The 27,175-nt window shown below is 42.6% G+C and overlaps 1 protein-coding gene across 4 annotated transcripts in view; it reads left to right on the forward strand.

Moving 5' to 3' along the window:
• Positions 1 to 278: 278 nt before the first annotated feature.
• The window catches only part of LOC109904161 (rho-associated protein kinase 2-like), a 52,550-nt gene continuing 25,653 nt past the window's right edge, over positions 279 to 27,175 (forward strand). For 3 of the 4 annotated variants that reach the window (XM_031788034.1, XM_020501344.2, XM_020501345.2), the window contains exons 1-4: positions 279 to 1,131; positions 25,400 to 25,481; positions 25,554 to 25,654; positions 25,786 to 25,923. In XM_031788034.1, coding sequence (XP_031643894.1) covers positions 1,033 to 1,131; positions 25,400 to 25,481; positions 25,554 to 25,654; positions 25,786 to 25,923 — 420 coding nt within the window. In that variant the 5' untranslated portion in view covers positions 279 to 1,032. The remainder of the gene's footprint in view (positions 1,132 to 25,399; positions 25,482 to 25,553; positions 25,655 to 25,785; positions 25,924 to 27,175) is intronic. The other variant, XM_020501346.2, reaches the window with a different exon arrangement.

The following is a 27,175-nucleotide window of genomic DNA, read 5'->3' on the forward strand; positions in this document are numbered from 1 at the left end:
GTTCAAACCTATTGTTGTAACAAGGTGATAGCGTGATAGTCACATGGACAGTTGTAGGGTCGCAGGTTCAAGTCCCAACAATATCAAGAGATAGATACCTATGTGCTGTTAAATAGTGGAAATAATGTATCAATCAGATGAATCATTTCTCAGTGTGAAGAACGTATTTGTAAAACTTTAGGAGAGCTTTCATCACATAGGCCTTCCTATGGTTCATCATGCAGCTTCCCACGTTGGACAGCAGGCTATATAGACAAGAGAAGGCTTATGGGTAAATGAGACGGCTGTGTTTGCATGTTGATATCAGAAGAGGGAGGAGAGAGATCTAGCTCTGGAAGTGGAGTATGTAGTGTACGAGGACTCCACGGTGGCTAACTGTAGTTAGCCATTCCGACAAACCTTTGTTTTTGGGCATGCAGGGATAAATACCCACGTAGTGCATGGGAGTAGAACTGATCATAGAAAGTTTAACGATTCATCACGCAAGCTATTTTGGAGAACGCCATTCTTACCCTGTACATTTGCCTACGACTGTGAGGCAGTCACAAAATCCATGTAATTTGAGAGTTTCTAAAGTTGGATTTTAAACACTGCGGACTGTTTTAGAAACACATTTTTGAAATTGAAGCAAAGCATTTCGGAGCGCCCAAAAAGAGAAGGGGAGGGGGGTCAAAGAAAACGCCCTGTTGCTGAATCTTCTAAAAATGTTAACTTAATCGCCGTGTGGACCTTAGAGAACATTTATTTGGAATATGTTACCATAAGTTTTTACCTTAATTTGCGTTTAACGACATCTCCTAACTAATTGGCAAGTTTGAGGAGCGGCGCTTCTCCCTTCACGGTGGATTATGTTTTCCCCTTCATTGTGGACACTGTAATCCCGAAGCGATTTCAGAGGGCGGTGAGTCGGAGGCTGCTAGGCCCACGGCGATTGCTCAAGAACTAAAATATTTTTTTCTCATGTAAACTCTTAAGACTTCTCGTAAGGCTCGTCTTATATGTAAACGAAACGGGCATTAATCAATCGCAAAGATGTCGCTTGGTGCAGAGAGAAGGATGGAAAACCGGTTGAAAAAGCTGGAGGCCATGATCAAAGATCCAAGATCTGCGATAAACTTAGAAAGTTTACTGGTAAGTCTGCTTAAATATTTTATTAATTATTAATAGGTCCGATGTTTTCCCCTTTCGCATTTTGAAGCAACCGAAAAAATACATAGTAATAAGTAGACTTCTTACGCCTTTTAACCAAGATATGTATACATTTTTATGTTCAGATAATACATTGTAACCGAATTTCCACAAATAAATTATAGGCCTATTGCACATCTTTTAGATTAACAAACTGTATTTGCACATTATCGTTAGCCTACATTTTAGCACCGATAACCGCACCATGTGTATCCTTCTATGACAATGTGTAGCCGAGCCTCCATGCTAATAGTAATTGACCGGCTATTCAGATGACATGCAGACGAGGCCTATAATAAATTGCTCCCGGTAAAGTTACGATTTATAGTGGCTACATACGCCTATGTAAGGGTGTAAGGACAGTCATAGAAAATAATTGCGCGCTCAGTTTTCTATTGAGACATGAGAGCATTTGATGCAGAAGACAACATACTTTAACTATAGCCGTAGTCTTTAACTGTCTGTTTGAAGATTATGGGGAATAGTGGAAAATGTGTGTATCGTTGTAGGCTACTTCTATGGAAGCATTTCTTCCGTTCAAATCCTTGAGCGATCTTCCACTTGGCAAGGGATTGGCCCACTATATGGGATATGCACCAGACGGGTACCACTACCAACGGCATGCCACATGCGCGCTTCTCTCTTATACAGACAGATGCGTTGTAGTAGCTGCCAAAGAGAGGACAGGGTTGTAGACCTCAGCCAACTGTTTAAGAGGATAATAACAAGTAAACGATTGAGGAGCATTTACCCAGACAGGCATACTCACTGCTGTGGAATGTCGAGAGGACTGTCATCTGTTAATAGGCCTGAAAACATTCCGCATAAACTTATTGTGATAATAGTTGTTCCAGACTGAAATAGCCACACCTACATCCTAAACACTCATATTTTACAAATGTATGTATTTCCATCGAATCTCCCCCAGACACATTTCAAAACTGAATTGAAGGCCTAGCAGTGGTTTTTCCTGCAGTTACCATAGATGCTATGTTAAGCAGTTTCTGAAACGGAATTCAACTTCTACAGTGCCAGTTAAAATCTTTTTAAAAGTGCAGAATGAATATAGTTTATATGCAGTAACTGAATCCTCAGCTGTTTATTTCCTGGGAATGAGTAGGAGATGGATATCAGAGCTAGATGACTGTTCTAGACTGAAGTTGAGTGGGAAGAGTGCGTGGGTTTGAACAGGCTGGATCCTCTAGCCCTCTCGCCTCCCAAGCCATTTTTAGTGCCTCGCTCTCTGTTATTGCTTGCTATGAAGAAGGCAGAGAGGACAAGCATCAGGCATTGCATTGATGCAGTCAGACTGTTTCTACATGCTCTGACCAGCAGCACATATTCAGACCTGTTTCTACATGTTCTGACCAGCAGCACACATTCAGACCCCCGGCATACCCTCCATTTTTCCCTTTAAAATCTTTGCCTAATGGTAAATTATGAAAACAGTCGTCGACATCCATTAACACCTATAAAAGCTTCTTGCATATACAGTGCATTCTAAAAGTATTCAGACCCCTTCACTTTTTTGACATTTTGTTACATTAGCCTTATTCTAAAATCGATTCAATTGTTTTTTCCCTCGTCAATCTACACACAACACCCCATAATGAAAAGCAAAAACAAGTTTTTTTGACATTTTTGCAAATGTATTAAAAATAAACTGATCACATTTACATAAGTAAATGTTTACTCAGTACTTTGTTGAAGCACCTTTGGCAGCGAGTCTTCTTGGGTATGACACTAGTTTGGCACACCTGTATTTGGGGAGTTTCTCCCATTCTTCTCTGCAGATCCTCAAGCGCAGTCAGGTTGGATGGGAAGTGTCGCTGCACAGCTATTTGCAGGTCTCAGAGATGTTCGATCGGGTTCAAGTCCGGGCTCAAGCTGGTCCACTCAAGGACATTCGGATACTTGTCCTGAGGCCACTCCTGCGTTGTCTGAGCTGTGTGCTTAGGGTCGTTGTCCTGTTGGAAGGTGAACCTTGACCCCAGTCTGAGAACCTACTCCAGAGCGCTCAGGACTTCATCAAGGATCTCTCTTTATTTTGCTACGTTCATCTTTCCCCCAATCCTGACTAGTCTCGCAGTCCCTGCCACTGAAAAACATCCCCACAGCGTGATGCTGCCACCACCATGCTTCACCGTGGGGATGGTATTGCCCAGGTAATGAGCTGTGCCTGGGTTCCTCCAGACGTGACGCTTGGTATTCAGGCCGAAGAGTTAAATTTTGGTTTCATCAGAGCAGAGAATCTTGTTTAGTCCTTTAGGTGCCTTTTGGCAAACTCCAAGTGGGCTTTCAAGTGCTTTTTACTGAGGAGTGGCTTCCATCTGACCAGTCTACCATACAGGCCTGGTAGACTGCTGCAGAGATGATTGTCCTTCTGGAAAGTTTCCCCATCTCCACAGAGGATCTCTGGAGGTCTTTCAGAGTGACCATCGGGTTCTTGGTCACCTCCCTGACCAAGGCCCTTCTCCCCCCATTGCTCAGTTTGGCCGGGTGGCCAGCTCTAGGAAGAGTCTTGGTGGTTCCAAACTTCTTCCATTTAAGAATGATGAAGGCCACTGTGTTGGGGACCTTCAATGTAGCATAATGTTTGTGTACCCTTCCCCAGATCTCTGCCTCGACACAATCCTGTCTCTGAGCTCTACGGACAATTCCTTCGACCTCATTGCTTTGTTTTTGCTCTGACATGCACTGTCAACTACGGGACCTTTATATAGACAGGTGTGTGCCTTTCCAAATCATGTCCAATCAATTGAATATACCACAAGTGGACTGCAATCAAGTTTTAGAAATATCTCAAGGATGATCATTGGAAACAGGATTCACCTGAGCTCGAGTCTCCTATTAAAGGGTCTGAATACTTATGTAAATAAGGTATTTCTGTTTTTTATTTTCAGTACATTTAAACATGTCTAAACCTGTTTTTGCTTTGTCATTATTGGGTGTTGTGTAGATTGAGGAATATATATGAATCCATTTTAGAATAAGGCTTGAACATAACAAAATGTGGAAAAAGGGAAGGGGTCTAAATACTTTCTGAATGCACTGTAATTATCCTGGATAAGACTCTAATTGCCTCAGCAGAACAATGCCTGGGCCATTTTTATGTCCTTAGTGTAAACGTTTTTCAACCTGTACTCTTCTTGATTTGCACTCTATGTACAGGTAATTGGCAAAATAAAGGAAACTCCATCATAAAGTGTTTTAATAGGGCGTTTGGCCTGAAGAGCTTCAATGTATCTTGGCAAATATTTCTATTTCTATTAATATTTCTATTTCTAAAATTCTATTGGAGGGATATAGCACCATTATTCCATGATGAATTCTATCATTTGGTGTTAAAATAATGTTTTTATTTGTCTCATGCTTCATAGACTAACCGTAAAATGCTTAAGGGACATTTTAACATTGCAGAGTTAAAGAGAAGATCAAATAAATCAATTGAAATAGTGACACGAGAAATAAATACACTGAATAACAAAAAATAAAGAATAAGAATTACATTGCTATATACTGAGTGCACAAAACATAAGGAACACCTGCTCTTTCCATGACACAGCTTTCACCTGGTCAGTCCATCATCCCTTAATGATGTTATATCCACTTCAATCAGTGTAGATACAAGGGAGGAGACTGGTTTAAAGGATTTTGAAGCAATTGAGACATGTATGTGTGTCATTCAGAAGGTGGATGGGAAAGACAAAATATTTCAGTGCCTTTTGAACGGGGTATGGTAGTAGATGCCTGGCACACCAGTTTGTGTGTCAAGAACTCAAACGCTGCTGAGTTTCACGCTCAACAATTTCCCATGTGAATCAAGAATGGTCCACCACCCAAAGGACATCCAGCCAACTTGAATCAACTGTGGAACGCATTGGAGTCAACATGGGCCAGCATCCCTGTGGAATGCTTTTGACACCTTGTAGAGTCCATGTCCAGACTAATTGAGACTGTTCTGAGGGTAAAAGGGGGTGCAACTAAATATTAGGAAGGTGTTCCTAATGTTTTGTATAGGGAGTAGAAAATAACATGGCTATATACAGGATGTACCAGTACCAAGTCTATGTGCAGGGGTACGAGGTAATTGAAGTATCTATGTACTGTACTTATCGGTAGGGTTAAAGTGACTAGGCAACACGATAGATAATAACAAAAGTGTGTGTGTGTGTTGGGGGGGGGGGTGTCTGTGTAAGTACACTACATGACCAGAAGTATGTGGACACCTGCATGTCGAACATCTCATTCCAAAATCATGGGCATGAATATGGAGTTGGTCCCTCTTTTGCTGCTATAACAGCCTCTACTCTTCTAGGAAGGCATTCCACTAGATGTTGGAACATTGCTGCAGGGACTTGCTTCCATTCAGCCACAAACAATTAGTGAGGTCGGGCACTGATGTTGAGCAATTAGGCCTGGCTCGCGTTCCCTTTTCATCCCAAAGGTGTTCGATGGGGTTGAGGTCAGGGCTCTGTGCAGGCCAGTCAAGTTCTTTCACACCAATCTCAACAAACCATTTCTGAATGGATTTTTCTTTGTGCACAGGGTGCATTGTCATGCTGGAACAGGAAAGAGCCTTCCCCAAACTGTTGCCACAAATTTGGAAGCACAGAATCATCTAGAATGTCATTGTATGCTGTAGCGTTAAGATTTCCCTTCACTGGAACTAAGGGGCTGAGCCCGAACCATGAAAAACAGCCTCCGACCATTATTCCTCCTCACCAAACTTTACAGTTGGCACCACGCATTGGGGCAGGTAGCGTTCTCCTGGCACCCGCCAAACCCAGATTTGTCTGTTGGACTGCCAGATGGTGAAGCGTGATTCATCACTCCAGAGAACACGCTTCCACTGCTCCAGAGTCCAATGGCTGTGAGCTTTACACCACTCCAGCTGACGCTTGGCATTGTGCATGGTGATCTTTAGGCTTGTGTGCGGCTGTTTGGCCAGGGAAACCTGTTTCATGAAGCGCCCGATAAACAGTTATTGTGCTGACTTTGCTTCCAGAGGCAGTTTGGAACTTGGAACTTCACGGCTGAGCCATTGTTACTCCTAGCCGTTTCTACTTCACAATAAGAGCACTTATAGTTGATCGGGGCAGCTCTAGCAGGGCAGAATTATGATATACTGACTTGTTGGAAAGGTGGTATCCTATGACGGTGACACATTGAATGTCACTGAGCTCTTCTGTAAGGCTATTCTACTGACAATGTTTGTCAATGGAGATTGCATGGATGTGTGCTTGATTTTATACACCTGTCAAAGGTGTGGCTTAAATAGCTGAATCCAGTCATTTGAAGGGGTGTCCACATACTTTTGTATATCTAGTGTATGTAGGTCTACCGTAGGTGCCGTCTGCGTTTCTGTAGCCCCACCCTATGGCTCTTAGCCCACAGTGAACTACTACCCACTTTAATAGCCCACCAGCAGGGATCCCCTTCCCTGTAATGCCCCTTATGTAGCAAACCATGTGGGTTTCACATCGGCCTGCACAGCTACATGCATTGGCATAAACACAATGCACCAAAACAACACCACCAATAGCTGATAATTACTGGGAGCAATATCATCATCGACATCGAAGGAAAGCAACACAATATGTCTACTGCTAGCCTGGGCAGCTGCTAATGGATTTAAGGATCTCCACCACAGGAGGTTGGTGGCACTTTAATTGGGGACGAGTTTGTGGTAATGGCTGGAGCGGAATTAGTAGAATGGCATCAAACACCATGGTTTTTCATTATCTCCATTCCAGAAATTATTATGAGCGGTCCTCCCCTCCTTTTTAACTAGATTTAATAACGTCTTGGGAATAAACAGGAAAATATGCATACTTTCTTTATGAAACACCATTTGCCACCATCATGCCAGAGTGGCTAAAGCCTAGGAATGCTACTTCCTGATGGTGCACCCTGCGTTTAGCCAATCAGGTTGCAGCAGTCTTTTTACCCCTGGCTGACCACAGGGCGAAACATCAGGAAGCATTAGCCTTTCTAGTATAGTGGTGGAAAATGATGTGGCAACCCATCAAGAGGTTCAAACGCTGCTGGGAGACCAGATGTTAAATCCAATATCAAATATTCTATTAGGCTCAACTTGAAGCTATACGATATCCTCTGCAAGTAGCCAACTTGATGCACACTTCATGATCATTGCACACAGCCATAAAAACTTCTTAACTGTTACAACAATTCAAGAGAGAGATCCCCACGTGCTGTTAAATAGTAAGGCCATTCGCTGCCAATGTTTGTCTTTAGCGATTGCATGGCTGTGTGCTTTATTTTATAGACCTGTCAACAAGTGTGGCTGAAATAGCAGAGTCCACTAATTTGAATGGGTGTCCACATACTTTTGTGTGTTGGTAGAGTCCAGTGTGTGTGCAGGAGTCGGTGGAAAAAAACATCCAATGCAGGTAGTCCGGGTAGCCATTTGATTAGCTATTTAGCAGTATTGTTTAGAAGTATGATGGCTTGGGTGTAGAAGCTGTTCAGGTTCCAGACTTGCAGCATTGCCATGTGGTAGCATGGTGTTTTAGACCCAGGGTCATTAGCTTAGTAATGAGCTTTGTGGGCACTATGGTGATGAACACTGAGGTGTAGTCAATGAACAGCATTCTCACATAGGTGTTCCTTTTGTCCAGGTTGGGAAGGGCAGTGTGGATTAAGATTGCGTCATCTATGGATCTGTTGGGGTGGTATGCTAATTGGAGTAGGAATGGGGATTCCGGGATGATGTTATGAGCCATGACCAGCCTTTCAAAGCACTTCATGCTACCAAGGTGAGTGCTACAGGGCGGTAGTCATTTAGGCAGGTTCCGTTCACTTTCTTGGGCACAGGGACTATGGTGGTCTGCTTGAAACATGGGTATTACAGTCTTCGTCGGGGAGAGGTTGAAAATGTCAGTGTCAAGACACTTGCCAGTTGGTCCGCGCATGCTTTGAGTACACATCCTGGTAATCCGTCTAGTCCCGCGGCCTTGTGAATGTTGACTTGTTTAAAGGTCTTGCTCACATCGGCTACGGAGAGTGTGATCACACAGTTGTACGGAACAGCTGGTGCTCTCATGCATGCTTCAGTATTGCTTGCCTCGAAGCAAACATAAGTCATTTAGCCCGTCTCGTGGCTGAGTTTCCCTTTGTAGTCCGCAATAGTTTGCAAGTGCTGCCACATCCGACGAGCATCAGAGCCGGTGTAGTAGGATTCAATCTTAGTCCTGTATTGTCTCTAAACCTGTGTGATGGTTCGTCTGAGGGCATAGCAGAATTTCTTATAAGCATCCGGATTAGTGTCCTACTCCTTGAAAGTTGTAGCTCTAGCCTTTAGCTCGGTGTGGATGTTGCCTGTAATCCATGGCTTCTGGTTGTGATATGTACGTACGATCACTGGGGGGGTCAATGCACTTACTGATGAAGCCGGTGACTGAGGTGGTATATTCCTGAATGCCATTGGATGAATCCTGGAACATTCCAGTCTGCTAGTAAAACAGTCCTGTAGCGTAGCATCTGGGTCATCTGCCCACTTCCGTATTGAGTGAGTCACTGGTACTTCTTGCTTTAGTTTTTGCTTGTAAGCAGGAATCAGGAGGACAGAATTATGGTCAGATTTGCCAAATGCAGGGTGAGGGAGAGCTTTGTATGTGTCTCTGTGTGTGGAGCAAATGTTTTCTAGAGTTTTACTTCCTCTGGTTGCACGCGACATGCTGGTAAAACAGATTGAAGTTTTCTGCATTAAAGTCCCCGGCCACAAGGAGCGCTGCTTCCGGATGGACATGTTCTTGTTTGATTATGACTTTATACAGCTCGTTGAGTGTGGTCTTAGTGGTCTACAGCTTATCATGAGGTACCTTACCTCAGGTGAGAAATACCTCGAGACTTCCTTAATATTAGACATCACGCTCCAGCTGTTATTGACAAATACACACACCACCGCCCCTTGTCTTGCCGGGCATAGCTGTTCTGTCCTGCCAATGCACTGAAAACCCAGCCAACTGTATATTATCCGTGTTGTTGTTCAGCCACGACTTGGTGAACCATAAGATATTACAGTTTTTAATGTCCCGTTGCTGGGATAGTTGCAAACGGAGCTTATCCAGTTTATTCTCCAGTGATTGCATGTTGACCAATAGAACAGATGGTTGAGGCGGGTTACACACTTCTCACAAGCTACCCCGATTTCCGCTCCTTGTACATCTGTCTTTTCTTCACTTGAATGGCTGGGATTTTGTCCTTGTCTCGGGAAAACAGTATATCCTTTGCGTCGAACTCACTAAAGAAAAAATCTTAATCTAGTTCGATGTAAGTAATTGCTGTTCTGATACCCAGAAGCTCTTTTCTGTCATAAGTGACGGTAGCAGCAACATTATGTACAAAATACGTTTCACACAATGCGGGAAAAAAACACAAAATACACGGTTGGTTAGGAGCCCGTAAAACTGCAGCCATCACCTCCGGCGCCATTGTCTGTGGATCTGTTGGGGCAGCATGCAAATTTGAGTGGGTTCGGGGTGTCTGGGATGATGGTGTGGCTGTGGCTGTGAGACATGACCAGCCTTTTAAAAGTGTTTCATCGCTACAGATGTGAGTGCTACGGGGAGATTGTCATTTAGACAGGTTGCCTTGGTGTTCTTGGGCACAGGGACTCTGTGGTCTGCTTTAAACATATAGATATTAGACTGGGTCAGGGATAGGGCAGTGATGGTAATTGAATAACCGTGTAACTGACGGTTATGTATGAAGACGGACATGTAAATAAAATAACCGTCAAAACCGTTTTAAATAGGCCGACATTCATTTAGATTTGTCAATTATTAGTAACTTTATTTTAATGTAAATAAACTCTACCTAATAGCGGGAGTGTTTCCTAATGATTAAGCAATTGGTTTGTTAACTTAGTATCTATAAAAAACTCGAGCATCAAAGGAAAGTTGGATAGAGATGTAAAGGAGCTAGTTGCTGGTGGGGGGTGTAGAGCGCAATAAGCTTTGGCACTTATGTACAAAAAAAAAGAAAAAAAGTGGACTTTTTTAAATGAAATGCACGTTTTCATTGCTTGCTAGTAAATAAATAAATCTGCCTTTAAAAAAAGGCTGGATGTGTCTGACTAACTCTTTGGCCTGAATGCCAAGCATCACTTCATGAGGAAACCTGACACCATCCCTACGGTGAAGCATGGTGGTGGCAGCATCACGCTGTGGGGAAGTTTTTCAGTGACAGGGACCGGGAGACCAATCAGGATTGAGGGAAAGATGAATGGGTCAAAGTACAGAGAGATCTTGACGAAAACCTACTCCAGAGCGCTCAGGACCTCCGACTGGGGAAAAGGTTTAGATTCAACAGGACAACAACCCTAGGCACACAGTGAAGACAAAACAGGAGTGGCTTCGGGGACAAGGCTCAATGTCCTTGTGTGGCCTAGCCAGAGCCTGGACTTGAACCTGATCGAACATCTCTGGCGAGACCTGAAAATAGCTGTGCAGCGACACTCCCCATCCAACCTGACAGAGCTTGAGCGGATCTGCAGAGAAGAATGGGAGAAACTCCCCAAATACAGGTGTGCCAAGGTTGTAGTGTCATACTCAAGAAGACTAAAGGCTGTAATCGCAGCTTAAGGTGCTTCAACAAAGCTCTGAACACACAATTGAATCCATTTTAGAATAAGGCTGTAACGTAACAATATGTAAAAAGTGAAGGTCTGAATACTTTCCGAATGCACTGTATACTGTTAATAACATCCCAGAACACGCCCTTCTTCATTTCAGTAGTGCTCAGTTTAGGCACATTAGACATACTGTATCATCAAAGCCTGAAGTAAAACATCAATGATAGCAGTATTTTCCCCCAGGCCCCAGCCCCACTGATCCCATTTAGTTGGCAGAGCACCATTGCTGACTGGGTACTTTTTTTCAGTCTCCAGCGTCAGGCAGAAGTTATACTGACTCAAACAGCCCCTCTGGGATAGCAGCATTAAAGAGATGGCATTTCTCTAGGTAGGCCTAACTACTTGATTCAGTTGCATGAGCAGCCTTTTTGCTGTCCTCAAGGAAATTACCTCATTGAATAAATAGTTGGAGCTATATATGGGGCTGAAAGTCCCTCTGAATTGCTGCTCTTTCCCCTTTCACTTTTCTCTTAATTTAACTGCTTCCCTTCTCTCTCTCTCACCGGTTCAAACGGAGTATTTGATTTTCAAAGTTAGATCTACACCAGTGACTTAGATCTAACTGCAGAGTTTCATTCTTCTCAATGTTTATTTCATTTGTGTGTTGCTGGAGATATGGGAAATTCCACTGTAACTGAGCGATGCTGACCTTTTTAACCTTTTAAAATGTATATCAAACCCCCCAAAACTATTGCAAGTTTAACAAAACTCTATGCACAATGACTACTTTTAACAATTTCCACTGAGCATTTTAAAACACTTGCTTGAAGTTAGTTTGGTAGCAATGATGGCACAAACAGCACAAACTTTGCATCTGCACTGTTCAAGTAAATGTGTTTTTGTAATATGTTCAGTGGAAATTGTTAAGTAGTCCTTGTGCATAGAGTTGTATGGTTTTTGTTTAACTTAGAATCATTGAATTTTGGTTTTACATACATTTTAAAATGAAAGATCTTAGTCTCAGCATCACTATGTTTGCATGGAATTGCCCACATGCACCTACACAACTGTTACTTAACCTTTGGGACATGATCGCATCCACAATAGACATGGAACAATTTTTTTTTTTTTTTTAAACCTTTATTTAACTAGGCAAGTCAGTTAAGAACAAATTCTTATTTACAATGATGGCTTAGTGGGTTAACTGTCTGTTCAGGGCAGAACGACAGATTTGTAACTTGTCAGCTCGGGGGTTTGAACTTGCAACCTTCCGGTTACTAGTCCAATGCTCTAACCACTAGGCTACCCTGCCGCTCACAAGTCTCAAATGTGATAGCCGGACTCGGCACCTAGCTTAAAGTTTCAACTTCCACTGTGAGTGAGTGAGAACATTCAAATGATGGAATTCTATAAACGATTAGTCTTCTCAGTCTCTGTGTCGCTTGCGGAGTCTTGCGAGAGAGTATTGGTTACTCTAGCCCAGCGCTCTCAACCCTGTTCCTGGAGAGCTATGGTCCTGTAGGCTTTCATGCCAACCCTAATCTAGCGCACCTGAATTTAATAATTAGCTGATTGATGAGCTGAATCACATTACAAATCTGGTTGGAGTGACCCTACAGGATGGTAGCTCTCTAGGAACGGGCATGGAGAGCCCTGCTCTAGTCTATCAAGCTTCTCTCTGGTGCTGTGAGTCTGATTGGCACTTTAAATGTCTGTTGGAGGTTTCATCTAGTTCTTGTCAAATCATGCTGATGCCCCAGAAAGTCCATATACTGTTTCTATGTATTCACTAACACTGCTAGTGCCACTACCTCTGTGTTTAGTATTAGTTGCCTGCTTGTTTTGATTATGTCTGTGGGTTCATTTGAATGGAACCACACACCCGTGAGAATGGCGGTGTTGATTTCTGGGTCTGTACTCTGTATGGTGTGAGCTTGGCATAGGCTGGGATAGGCGGTGCCATCTGGAGGAAGTATTATCTTCAATGAGCTTTGTTTGGGTATTGAGGAATAAATTGGTGTGTATGTTTAGTAGCAGACTGCCATTCTCCCTTCTGATGTTGTGCCATGTTATTGGTAGTGAGAGATTCCGTATGAAATCAGGACATAAAAATACCATGATTTTGGGGATTTTCACAATGTAATCCATAGATTGGTGCTTAGGACGAGAGATTGTTGACATGTATTTGACGTTTGTATCTAAAAGCAGAGTAGAGAAATAATTGACCAAAGTTGGCATATTTATTGCATTTTAGCCTTACACAGGCATCCATTTGTAGGTGCTACAAGACAACAATTGGTGTCATGTGAAGCTTTATAGGCTGACCACACCGCTCGCGTGTGTGAGCGTTGCAAAATACATTTAGAAATCTGTTATTCAATTATTGCACCCACACTGATCGCGCGCGCCTGCGTTTCCAAGGGATGAAATAGAAATCAGTTCTATTTCTGACGCAGATCACGCTGCAAGTCCTGCCTCCCCCATCTCCTCATTGGTTTATAGAAGCAGGTACCCATGTGCCATCTCCTCAGTAGTTATACCCACGTGGGTGACTGAAAGACAAACGAGGTCGGTGGCGGTAATGCACCTAATTTATGAAAGTTGCCAATCGCAATATAAAGTCAAGCGAAGAAAAGGCCTGGAAGGAAGATGGATGACTAGAAATGATTCGGTTGACCGTTTTATGTGTGGATTAATTGGTGGAGTAGAGGACCTTGTGCATTTTTTGGTCAAATAACATCTCAATGTTTATATCCCAGGACAAATTAGCTAGCAAGCGCAAGCTAACTAGCTGAATTGCCATAAATGTTTAATGCTTTTCAACCTGTCCCCAAATTAATATAATTTGAGTTTGTTTTAATATTTTAACCTGCGTGTCGTACGCGCGCAGCTGGTTTGGGTTCCGTGTTACTGCTTGCTCTGTCATATGAGTAGTATTTCGATTTTGAACTCCCCCCCCCCCCCATTTAATTTATTAATGTTGAACAATATAAACGTGTGTGTGAGTGAAATAAAAAGATTTTTCAAATTTGTCAATATTTTGTTTAACACATTTGTGGCGGCAGGTAGCCTAGTGGTTAGAGCGTTGGTCCAGTAACCTAAAGGTCGCTAGATCGAATGCTGAGCTGACAAGGTAAAAATCTGTCCCTCTGCCCCTGAACAAGGCAGTTAATCCACTGTTCCTAGGCCGTCATTGTAAATAAAAATGTGTTCTTAACTGACTTTCCTAGATAAATTACATAATATGCAACAATTATGGGTATATCAAAGTTCCAGAGTCAGATCTCTGCTAGTTTTAAAGTTTTGGCCTATGTTATACAGAGAGATTGGCATTGACAAACACATTTTCACGATTTCAATAAATCATAGCATGTTATTTGGCTTATTCAGTTGTTCTAACATTAATCACATAAGAAGTATCATTTATATTCTTAAAACAAGTTTTTTTAATTATACTGTTGCTGCTTCCTGTTATGGATTTTTTTTTTTAAATAGCCCAGTCTCAAAACACCAGTTTTAAATGTTCAAATTCATAATCAATATGCTGAAATTGGTTGTAATATTTTGAAGACCAAAAAATACTCCCTTCACATCAGAGGCTGGTGGGAGGAGCTATAGCAGGATAGGTCATTGTTATTGCTGAAATGGAATTCATGGAATGGTATCAAGCATTAAGGAAACTACACGTTTGACTCCATTCCAGCCACTACAATGAGCCCATCCTACCTCCAGCCTCCTCTGCTACACATACATGTGTCACACGTGTGTTTAGATTACTTATATTTTCCTAAATTAGTAGCTACCTTTTTTAAACTGCACACACACCAACATTTACCAATCGGCCACTCTAAACTGGAATTGATTAGCTTGTTCTACTGTTTTCAATAGCGTGCACAAATGAATCACTCACATCGATATTGTATAGAAATCAATGGAACTGGGACAATAACCGCGGGAACATGTACAGTTTGTGCTCTTCTAAAAGACTAACCACATCAAAGTTGAATATACTGTACCTATCGATAGATGAGAACCTGTAGTGCCACAATGTTTATGGTAGATGGCCAATACAAAAAAGTGAATGCAACACTTTGACTGGATCATTTGAATAATCACCTCACAGATATAGTTCTACATAGTGACTCGTTGGCCTTCATTTTGAGTGATAGCAAATCTGTGTTTGTGTTTGTGGCCAGTGACTTTTCTGAAGACCCCGCCCAGATTTTGTCCTTTCCATTTGAGATTGAAAATGCTATGGACAGGCACATGATAAAATCAACGGTGCCAAACCAAAGCTATTTATCTGTTTTAAAGCAGTCGATTTAGTATCATCTTGATGAGTACAAACTTTTATTGTAAGGTGAAAAGTATTTGTAATTCCACTTAATTTGTGGTGAAAATACAAGCTTGTGTACGGTAGTAACACAAACTGTCCACATTAGGGAAATTAGCGCAATACACAATTATTTACGGAGTAGCTGCTGTTCGAACCAGACCTGCCATGGCTATTGATACTGAGATTTATGCGGATTTGTGTATATTTAAGCAAGCATGTCAAACAAAGCAAGACACATAGTCAAAACAGCGATGAATTATGATTGCAAACATTGGTTAGTTCTTTTTTCAACTACTCTTATTACGATATGGCAGCATAACTATGAAGATTATCATCACAAATAGTAGGCAGTCTAAAGCAGTACTTGACAAACAACGTTAGGAATAATGGCGCGCGCTGTATGGCAGCAACAATAAAGGTTTGCCTACATCACACACAACGTTAATTGTTTTTGCTCCAATGCAATGTGAAGGGACTACGTCCTGCTTGTGCAAATGCAATATCCATTACAACAGACAGAAGGTTTTATAGCCTTCAATACATATTTTGGGGGTTGTTTGTTCAGATCGCCACAGGGGTTTTTATTTGAGCTGTTAAAGAAATATGAGGCAGACAGAGGCTGCATCATCATGATGCAGAAGAGGGTGAGTAAAGAGAACCCTAAAGGGAATGTGTGTGTGTAAAATAACATGTGCAGAACATGATCCGGTTCCTTAGCTTTGAGAACGCGTTTTCCGGAGGGGCGGGGAGGGGTTTGACCACGAGCAACAACTCAGTATTTGCAGCCACGGCCAATAATTCAATATGGAAAAATAAGTCATGTCAATTTAGGGTAATAGTATACGTTGCTCACTCACAAGCTAATGCAACAATTACTCCTATTTCTCACTCATTTAACCATTTTAGAGTTTTAAAATGCTCTCAAACACAATTTAACTGAACGCTCTAGATGAGCCACCGTCATGTCTGTGCAGCAGCCTGAACATTCAATGTCCCTAATGGTAGGCGATGGTACCAATCACAGCCAGCATTTTACTTGTATCATTCCACATCCTGCAAATTACCAGCAGGGGGTGACCATTTTGAAACCATTTTCACATTCACTCCGTTGGTAATGCTTACAAATTGTCCTAAAGTCCTAAAGTAGCGGAGATCCCACTCTGGACCTTTCATATGCCTGTAGAGCGTCTTCTGTTCAATATATTAAACATTTTGCCATATCCAAAATCTGTGTGTTTCCAATATTCATAAATGTATTTACTTTTACTTTTAGGCTTAAAAATCCTTATCATTATCAATAGGGGATCATTTCACTAGGATTCTTCATCTGGTCAATCTATGTCATGGAAAGAGCAGGTGTTCATGTTTTGTACACCGAGTGTACAGAATGGTCCTTTGGCGAAAGGATTGTTGACATACTATCTATGGATTCAATTTAGTGAAAATCCCCACAATCATGGTATTTGTTTTGTCCTGGTTTCGTAAGGAGTCACTCTAGTGCTAACAAGAGGACTTGACTGATTTGATCATTAGGATGTTTCTGTGGATAGGAGACATTGTTTGAATTGATCTGTTCAAGTTTGTACTTTGTCCAAGATGAATGGTAGGTGTTATCCAGGGCAGACGAACACCATGAAGCTGTTGCAAAGCGCAGAAGTTAGAGGCCTTTACCCCAGCAGATTGCTAAAATGTAGTTAAACTTCTGTACTTGCCTATAAGTAGTGTAAAATAAATAATTGCATTTGTTTCCACATTCATTTATCTTTTGACTCTCCTTTCTCTCGTTCTCCCTCTGTCCTGTCCCCCTCTCTTCCTCTCGCTCCTCCTGTCTCCAGTCGTGGGGGAAATCCAGTGTTACATGGACTTGCTGCTCTGCTCTGACTCCTCAGAGGCTGAATTTCTGTTCAATTTGTCTCCAAGTGTGACCGCTCGCTAGCTGCATTGGCTGCTTTGTACCAGTGGGGAGAAACACTCCATATATGGTGGTGTGATGGTGGCCAGGGCCAAGTTTAGCAAAACAGGCATGCACACCTCCTCTCTTGAGACAGCCTCTCATTCTCCTCCCCTATTCCTTCTCCTCCATTCTCCGTTAGCCGCGGAAATCCCAGCTCCTGTGCAGAATGCAGTTCTAACATTGTGAGAACGTTGTTGGCTAGTTTACACTGCTGGTCATGCAAATGTAGTGCAGTGTATGCTGTAATAGTTGGTCATGGGGCTAAGCCTTACGACTGAAGGTAGTTAGTCTTAATGTAATGTATTTTTTGCCTTTTTTGGTGTAGCCTTTATAGGGGGCATGAGCACGGCTTGTGGCATCTGAGGGAGAAGAAGGGAAAACACACGGAATCTTGTGGGGGAGAAGAGTCAGACTTTATTTTTAGGCATGAAGACATGTCAGGGATGGGAGGAGAAAGGACTTTGGCAAAGCGTTCCGCCTACTCGTGTACCATTCTATTAATCTGCCTTCAGCATCACAACTTCACGACCACTTCCTGGGAAAAGAAAGCTTCCCGTATAAACACACAAACGCTGTGTATGCACACGCTGAGCATTTCTCCTTTGCCAAGATTAACCATCCACCTGACAGGTGTGACATATCAAGAAGCTGATTAAACATCATTTACACAGGTGCACCTTGTGCTGGGAACAATAAAAGGCCACTCTAAAATGTGCAGTTTTGTTACACAACAGAATGCCACAGATGTCTCAAGTTTTGAGGGGCAGTGCAATTGGCCTGCCAACTGCAGGAATGTCCACCAGAACTGTTGCCAGAAAATGGAATGTTCCTTTCTCTACCATAAGCGTCATTTTGGATAATTTGGCAGGACTTTTACCCGGCCTCACAGTCACAGACCACGTCTAACCACACCAGCCCAGGACCTCCACATCCAGCTTCTTTACCTGCGGGATTGTCTGAGACCAGACAGCTGACAAAACTGTGGGTTTGCACAACTGAAGAATTTCTGCACAAATGGTCAGAAACCGTCTCAGGGAAGCTCATTGGCGTGCTCGTCGTCCTCGCCAGGGTGTTGATCTGACTGCAGTTCGTCGTTGTAACCAACTTCAGTGGGCAAATGCACACCTTCGATCGCCACTGGCATGCTGGAGAAATGAGTTCTTCACGGCTGAATCGCGGTTTCGATTGTACGGGGGGATATGGCAGACAGCGATCTGTATGGCAGTATATCGTCATGTGGGCGAACGGTTTGCTGACGTCAACGTTGTGAACATAGTGCCCCATGGTTGAGGTGGGGTTAAGGTATGGGCAGGCATAAGCTACGGACAACGAACACAATTGCATTTTATCGATGGCAATTTGAATTCGGAGATACCGTGACGAGATCCTGAGGCCCATTGTCGTGCCATTCATCCGACGCCATCACCATGTTTCTGCATGATAATGTGAGTCTCCATGTCGCAAGGATCTGTACACAATTCCTGGAAGCTGAAAATGTCCCAGTTCTTCCATGGCCTGCATACTCACCAGATATGTCACCCATTGAGCATGTTTAGAATGCTTTGGATCAACGTAGCCGACAGGGTGTTCCAGTTCCCGCCAATATCCAGCAACTTCGCACAGCCATTGAAGAGGAGTGGGACAACATGCCACAGTCAACAGCCTGATCAACTCTAAGCAAAGGAGGATGTTGCGCTGCATGAGGCAAATGGTCACACCAGACACTGACTGGTTTTCTGATCCACTCCCCTACTTTAAAAAAATAAAAATTATATATTTTTTTTTTTTACGGTATCGGTGACCAACCGATGCATATCTGTTTCCAGTCATGTGAAATCCATAGATTAGGGCCCAAATGAATTTATTTCAATTAACTGATTTCCTTACATGAACTGTAACTCATTAATATATTTGAAATTGTTGCGTTTTTATATTTTAGTTCAGTGTACATAATATACGTGATGAATAATAAGTCGACAACGTATCTGTTTAATTTCTCTGACGTCCAACATATGTTTTAAATAACAAAACATATCAGGCATGACATCCATCAGCAGTTAGACAAAATACAGACGTGGTGCTCGTCTGTTTCCCTCCATGGGTCACAGTATGGGGCCTTGCTATTGGGGCCTTGCTACATGGGGCCTTGCTACATGGGGCCTTGCTATTTGAGACTATGGCTCTGACTGTTCCAGTACTCCAGAGTTATGTGCTCAGCCTGGCATACCCCTCACTCCGCCTAGGCTCTGGCTCTGCTTCTCCCAACAACTATTTTTAAACATCTGGAATTTGACCAAACATTTGCTTTCTACTCAAGCCTTTTAAAGTCCAGAGGCTGTTGTTTTCTGTTCCACATGCCTGGAGATGGGATCGGACAGGATGGTTTGGGAGATGGAGATGGAATGGTCCCTGTCAGATCTATTGCTTTAACTAACGAGAAGTGGTTATAATTAACATCCCCGACGAAGAAAAGGTTTCAAATGAAACGGATCATAATAATAAACTGAATCACCCCATGTCTTAGGTGTGTTCGCGTAGTTCAGTGGTTCTCAAACCTTTTCTAGTCCCGTACCCCTTCAAACATTCAACCTTCAGCTGAATAACCCTCTAGCACCAGGGTCAGCACACTCTCAAAAATGTTTAAGCCTGACACACACTACAAAATGCATTTATTAAACATAAGAATGAGTGAGTTTGTCACAACCCTATCTCGTGGGATGTGACAAAAGAGCTCTTATAGGACCAGGGCACAAATAATATAATAATCAATCATTTTGCGCATGGCCATCTTGCATATAAAACCACATTTGTTCATCAAAATGGTGGTTATTCACCATAGGTTAATGAGATTGATGTACTTGAAAGGATGCACATAACTGCAATGTTGTATTGGAGAGAGTCGGTCTTATATTATTTTCCACAGACAGTCTGTGCCTGTATTGCAAAGGGCAGTGGCTTCTGGTTTTAAATTAAATTTTCACAGAAATGCTTGTTGATATTTTGATGAGGGTCTCTTGTTCAGATATTGGTAAGTGGAGGCAGGGCATGAAAGGGATAACGAATCCAGTTTGTGTCGTCTGTTTCGGGAAAGTACCCACATAATTGCGCACCCAGTTAACTCAGGTGATTCGCTACATAACATTTTACATTGTCTGTAAGCTTGAGTTCATTTGCACACAAAAAATCATACAATGATGGAAAGACCTGTGTGTTGTCCTTGTTAATGCAGACAGAGGAGCTCCAACTTAGCTTCAGTTTTGTCCTGCACATCGAATATAAACTCAACAAAAATATAAACGTCCCTTTTTCATGACCGTCTTTAAAGGATAACTTCACAGATCTTCATTGTAAAGGGTTTAAACACTGTTTCCCATGCTTGTTCAATGAATCGTAAACAATTAATGAACATGCACCTGTGGAACGGTCGTTAAGACACTGACAGATGGTAGACAATTAAGGTCACAGTTATGACAACTTAGGACACTAACTCTGAAAAACACCACAAGGAAGATGCCCAGGGTCACTGCTCATCTGCATGAACGTGCCTTAGGCATGCTGCAAGGAGGCATGAGGACTGCAGATGTGGCCAGGGCAATAAATTGCAATGTCCGTGCTGTGAGATGCCTAAGACAGCGCTACAGGGAGACAGGACGGAGAGCTGATCATCCTTGCAGTGGCAGACCACATGTAACAACACCTGCACAGGAACATCACACCTGCGAGACAGGATGGCAACAACAACTGGCTGAGTTACACCAGGAACGCACAATCCCTCCATCAGTGCTCAGACTGTCCGCAATAGGCTGAGAGAGGCTGGACTGAGAGCTTGTAGGGCTGTTGTCTGGTGAGACTGCGATATATCACCGGCAACCACGTCGCCTATGCGCACAAACCCACCGTGCTCGACCAGAAAGGACTGGCAAAAAGTGCTCTTCACTGACTAGTTGTCGTTTTGTCTCACCATCGGTGATGGTCGGATTCGCGTTTATCGTCGAAGGAATGAGCACTACACCGAGGCCTGTACTCTGGAGTGGGATCGATGTGGAGAGTCCGTCATGGTCTGGGGCGGTGTATCACAGCATCATCGGACTGAGCTTGTTGTCATTGCAGGCAATCTCAATGCTGTGCGTTACAGGGAAGACATCCTTCTCCCTCATGTGGTACCCTTCCTGCAGGCTCATCCTGACATGACCTTCCAGCATGACAATGCCACCAGCCATACTGCTCATCCTGACATGACCTTCCAGCATGACAATGCCACCAGCCATACTGCTCATTCTGTGCGTGATTTCCTGCAAGACAGGAATGTCAGTGTTCTGCCATGGCCAGCGAAGAGCCCGGATCTCAATCCCATTGAGCACGTCTGGGACCTGTTGGATTGGAGGGTGAGGGCTAGGGCTAGGGACATCCCTCCCCCCCTGGTGTGGCCACCAGCTGCATTGACTGTTACTTTTGATTTTGACCCCCCTTTGTTCAGGGACACATTATTCCATTTGTTAGTCATGTGTCTGTGGAACTTGTTCAGTTTGTCTCAGTTTTTGAATCTCGTTATGTTCATACAAATATTTACACATTTTAAGTTTGCTGAAAATAAACGCAGTTGCTGTTTCTTTTTTTGCTGAGTTTAGTTGCGTGGAGTCCCTGTAATCCTAGACTCCAATCATTCAGGTGAGAAAAATCATCACCCAGATAGGCCAGTTGTGTAAAACTCATAATCATGCAAGCGGTCAGACAAGTCAAAATTAGGGTCAGTAAAGAACTTCAAGCTCGTCTCTCAATAAAAAAAAAAGTGTCAATACTTTGCCCCTTGATAACCAGCGCACATCTGTATGTTGTAAAAGTGTTACATGGTCGCTGCCATATCTTTGTGTAATGCAGAAAATACACGAGAGTTCAGGGGCCTTGATTTAACAAAGTTAACCATTTTCACTGTAGTGTCCAATACGTCTTTCAAGTTGTCAGGTATTCCCTTGGCAGCAAGTACTCAAGTGGTGTCAGGAGAAACTGCTTGCACGCACGTTACCACTCCACTGTCTCCCTGTCATAGCTTTTGCACCATCAGTACAGATACTAGCACATCTTGACCCCATTTGATGTCACAAAGCTATCCAGTACTTAAATAATATCCTCTCCTGTTGTCCTGGTTTCCAGTGGTTTGCAGAAAAGGATGTCTTCCTTAATTGATCCCCCCCCATAAATGTAACAGACATGTGGCGGGCCTGGCACAGCTCCTGGTATGTCTGACTCATCCAGCTGTAACTCATAGAATTGACTGGCTTGTATGCGAAGCAGTAATTGTTTCAAAACATCTCCTGGCATGTCACTGATGCGTCTTGAAACTGTTGTTTGATGAAGGCATTGTCTGTGTAGTTTTTTGGGGGGCCTTTTCCCACAGCATTGTCCCAGCCATATCTGCGGCAGCAGGAAGAATTAAGTCCTCCACATAGTATGGAGCTTGTCTGTCGTAGCCACTCGGTAGCTCACCATATAAGATGCTTCTAGACCCTTCTTATTAATGGTATCTGTTGCTTTTATACATATCTTACTACTCGAAAGTTGTCTTAATTCTCACTCAAACTGTGGTTGATTTTTCAAATTGGCATGTTTCGTTTCTAAATGTCTGCAGAAGAGTGACAGTTTCATAGAATGGTGAATACTTTTGCACATAACAAACTGTGGCTGAGGAAAGGCACTACTCCCAATATAAGTGAACCCGGAAATCAATGTAGTTCTCATCATATTTACGCCTCTTCGATGGTTCAACGTCCCTGTCTGTTCGGTGCTTTCCCGGGTAAGGGGGCAGTAGCTCTTTGGCTGCATCAGATTCACAACTGTTAGTGTCCTTGCTAGCTGGGCTAGCAACAAATGTAGAATTACTGATGCTAGCATTGGATGTGCTCGTGGAAGCAGAACAACTTGTCGTTGACAGGTGCAGGTGTAGTACTGCTGGTAGTAGCAATACTACCAGTTGAGCTGGTATGTGTCTCTATGGACACGGGCCTAACTTTCTTTTAAGCATTTATCAATATTCGTGCAAACGGAATGAGCAGCAGCTACGCTTGGCTAAATACAGACCGTTAGTGGAATTCCCACGAGAGAGTAATGGTTGATGTAATTGGATGTTCATTATTTGATTAGGCTACCTGTATTGACATTGTTATTTCGCTGAACACCATATAGTATAATTTTATTTTTGGCAGGCAAGGGAAAAAAACATTACGCAAATGTATAGCCCCATTTTGAAAATGTGAATCACATTTTTATTTGGCGTACCCCCGACGGCATTGTTTGGCAATAGGCCATGTAGCTGAATGAAAATGTCTTTTTTCTGAATTTTTTCTCCCCTTCAATGTTTTATTTTTGTGTTGCCAAACAGGAAAGTCCCAAGGAAATCAACCAATAATAAAATGAAAAATTGGAAATACAGTAGGCTATTGCTGACTGGTGTGCAACTGCTACCAACAAACCTGTTCTTTTTATTATTTTCATCCTTTTCTCTCAGCTCCTCCTTCCAATGTTCAAGTTTGACATGCGCATTGTATTCTTCTACAAGCTGGTGTGCATACATTTTGTTAGATGATAGGATTGATAAATGTGTTTTAGTAGATATTGACTTGTCGCTTGTCACCAACTTTGTTCTCACTGCGTCACCCACTGAATCATGTTTCTAAGACGTTGCCATGCAACCCAATACGTTGGCAGGTTTGCAGTGTGCTCCCAAGCAGCAGTGTTTTTTCACTGTAGTTCAGATATGGTTCAGACCGATAAAGAACTGATAAGATAGCAGCAGTGAGTCAGTGTCCCTGCCTTAGCATCACTGTCTGAAGAATTCATACCTGTTCATAATAACATTAACCTATTCCTGAGAGTTAATCTATTTGTGTCTCTATAGTTTAATACACTATCTCTAGGAGTTATGAAGAAATTCCGATTGTTACTTGCGTATATAAAGTACTAGGTGTTTACGTTAGGGTCCTATTTTAGTTTCTACCCAGTTTTTAATGTTTGGGTCATGGCTCTTTTCTCTTTTTTATGTTCTTTAAGGTTTCAGTCCTCTCAGCCCCCAATAACCTCTGGACGCACACACAGACACTGAACACACACTAGTCTGAAAGAAGGGTTCTGAATCTCCCCAGGTGTTGCCCACAAACACGCATGGAATGGACATTCACACTCAAAGTATTTCCAGTTTTTGCAATGGGGGAGGGGCATGGATGGCTCTTGTCCAATGCATTTCCAGTTATGTATGATTGACATGTTGAGTGAGCAGTCAGGATGCTGCTTTGCACCTGAGAAGTAGGTCGCTTTTTCCCCCCCAGAAAGGATGATACTTAGTGTTTACAGTCCTGTTTTAACTGGTATTTCATAGGAAATGTGGTAATAATGGAATCTTATGTTGATGTCTATGAAGTAAATGCAGCTCTTCCTGGTACCTGTAGACTACTTCATAGGCATGCAGGTGCTTTGTGTAATTGCACCTTTACATTTTTCAATGAAGTGATTGGTCATTACCACAACTGGCCATTTTACCATGATGTTTCTAAATGCCAACTAATATAACTTCTACAGTCCACTATTTAAAAAGTGTAGCCTAACTACTTTTTTTCCCCTCATGGCTCATAGCCGGGCTACGTAGAGTTGTCTCTCTAAAGAGGAAATGAATTGCACACTGAGGGACTGGCTTCATGACACAATGACATTATCTTCAGAGTACTGGGCGGGGTGGACCATGTCCTGAATTGCTGTGCTCTAAGGGAGATTGCGTGTGTCTGTGGGTGTGAGCATGTCTGCATGTGCTTTTTCTCCTTAAATAGTAGTTCTGTGTGAGGTACGTCCTTTATTAGGAAGTGGAGTAGAGATGATGAAACCGCTGGCAGCAAGCTGTACAGTGTACACTGACTTCTGCAGAGTAGAGGGGGAAGAACAGACACACAGGATCAGAGAGGTTATAGTAAGGTTTGTTGTAATGTTATTCTTGGAACAAACTACAAACCTCAACAGAGGTTGACACAGATCTGTTGGTGTCAGAGAATGACCGTTGACAAATCCATTGCCCTGCATTCTGTGTTTTAAGCCTGTTATGAGTTATGTCAATTTCACTTCACCAAATCAAAGTTCTGGAATTCTTTATTTGATCATATTATATGACATTTACTGAAACTGACAAACATGTTATCCAATGTGGCACTTAAATGTCCCAATTGTTTTGGGTACAAAGTCTAATTGCACCCTAAAAATAACACTGTCACTTTATATTTGCTTGATCGCATGTTTTATGTTGGTTTCTCTTTTCCAATGAGTTCGTTTTCTTTCTCTCTTACAGGATTCTATCAATGCCTTCGTTCTAGATCTGGACTACCCTGCCCTACGGAAAAACAAAAACATAGAAACCTTTTTAAACAGATGTAAGTATACGTTTGATAATAGGTCATGTGAATGTGTGTAATGGATCACTGAATCCTCTCTCCTCCACGCAGATGAGAAGGTGATGGGGCACATACGGGACTTTCAGATGAGGTCTGAGGACTTTGACAGGGTGAAAGTGATCGGCAGAGGGGCGTTTGGTGAGGTTCAGCTGGTGAGATTTTTGTATTTCATAGAGATGTTAAGGACCTGCGTATTCACTACGCCACTTAGTTTTGACTCTACCCCTATGTCTTTGTCTTCCCGTCTCTCTTTCTGACACTTTAATTCCTTTGTTTTCCCCAGGTTCGACACAAAGCCTCTCAGAAAGTGTATGCCATGAAGTTGCTGAGCAAGTTTGAGATGATCAAACGATCTGACTCTGCCTTCTTCTGGGAGGAGAGGGATATTATGGCCTTCGCCAACAGTCCCTGGGTTGTACAAGTAAGGCATGACTAGGGCTGTTACGTTGACCATATTACCGCCGCACTGGCAGTCACGAGTCATGAAAGCAGTCAAATTCCACGTGACCGTTTAGTCATGATAATTAGGCTTCTCCAAGCTCCGATGCTGCTGATGGTCATTAGTAGCCTACCAAACTTGCTAAAAGCCTGTTATTCAGCACTATTGTCTCTCTAATCACTCTAACATCAATGCAAATCTAATCAAACATTTCTATAGGGTATGCAATTTTGTGAGAAGACAGAGTGATGACCTCTATTAAAAATAGCAGGATCCCATCAGCTTTCTATAGGCTAGGCCTACTAGATTTATCAACTCTGCTAATATTAAGCACATTGCTTCTCTATACAACAGGAGTATAGCCTACCTGGCTGGCATGAAAATGAGCCACAGGAAAAGCAACCCACATTCGCTATTTAAGTACATAGATAGATAGGGATGGGTACCGAAACCCAGTATTAAATGGGGCCCGGGGCTAAATTATGAAAGACTGTAGTATGGTTAAGCTCCAACGTTATCCGTTCTGCTTTCGGTACTGGAGAAATTAAGAAAATACATTTCCTATTTATTATGGCTACATAAATGTTATTTTGCACATATTTTATCTCACCAACCGTTTCTAATTTGCAGTAAGATTAAGACATTCGTCTGATGCATTTTCGCTATTCCAATCCAGAAGAGATCTCGCTGACACTACAGCACACACAGCCCCCTGCTCGTAATTAGTGACCATGGCTGAGAGAACTAAACGTTCAACAGTGTGGTTACACTTCACCAGATTCGATGCTTGTTGCCACAAGTGCAACAAGACTTTTGCTCGTGCTTCCGCCCTTACAAGCAATCTGTCCAAACATCTATGGAAAGTGCATCATGTACAGGCAGAGAAACAGTTTTCGACTGCCCAGCTTGTAGTTCATCTCTCGTTGCCTGATCTACATTAGGTTTGTATGCTAGCAGCCTAGAGCCCACACACAGAGTTAACTCAATTATGCAAACATGGGTTCCTGATCAAAAGTAACCATTAGCCAGCTGATTATTTAGCTATTTTTCCGTTCAGAAATTCAATCACCCATTTAAAGATTTTGCTACTTTTTTGTTAGTTGCAGCTACAATGAACCAACCCACTCCCCCCTCCAATACCGCTGGTCCAAGCCAAAAGCCCAAAGCCCCTTCACGCTGGCAGCCAGTGGGAGGATGACTGAGGAGAGGGTGACCAAGTTCATAGTGAAAGGCA

Source organism: Oncorhynchus kisutch, linkage group LG14 (assembly GCF_002021735.2).
Source record: "Oncorhynchus kisutch isolate 150728-3 linkage group LG14, Okis_V2, whole genome shotgun sequence".
Taxonomy (NCBI): domain Eukaryota; kingdom Metazoa; phylum Chordata; class Actinopteri; order Salmoniformes; family Salmonidae; genus Oncorhynchus; species Oncorhynchus kisutch.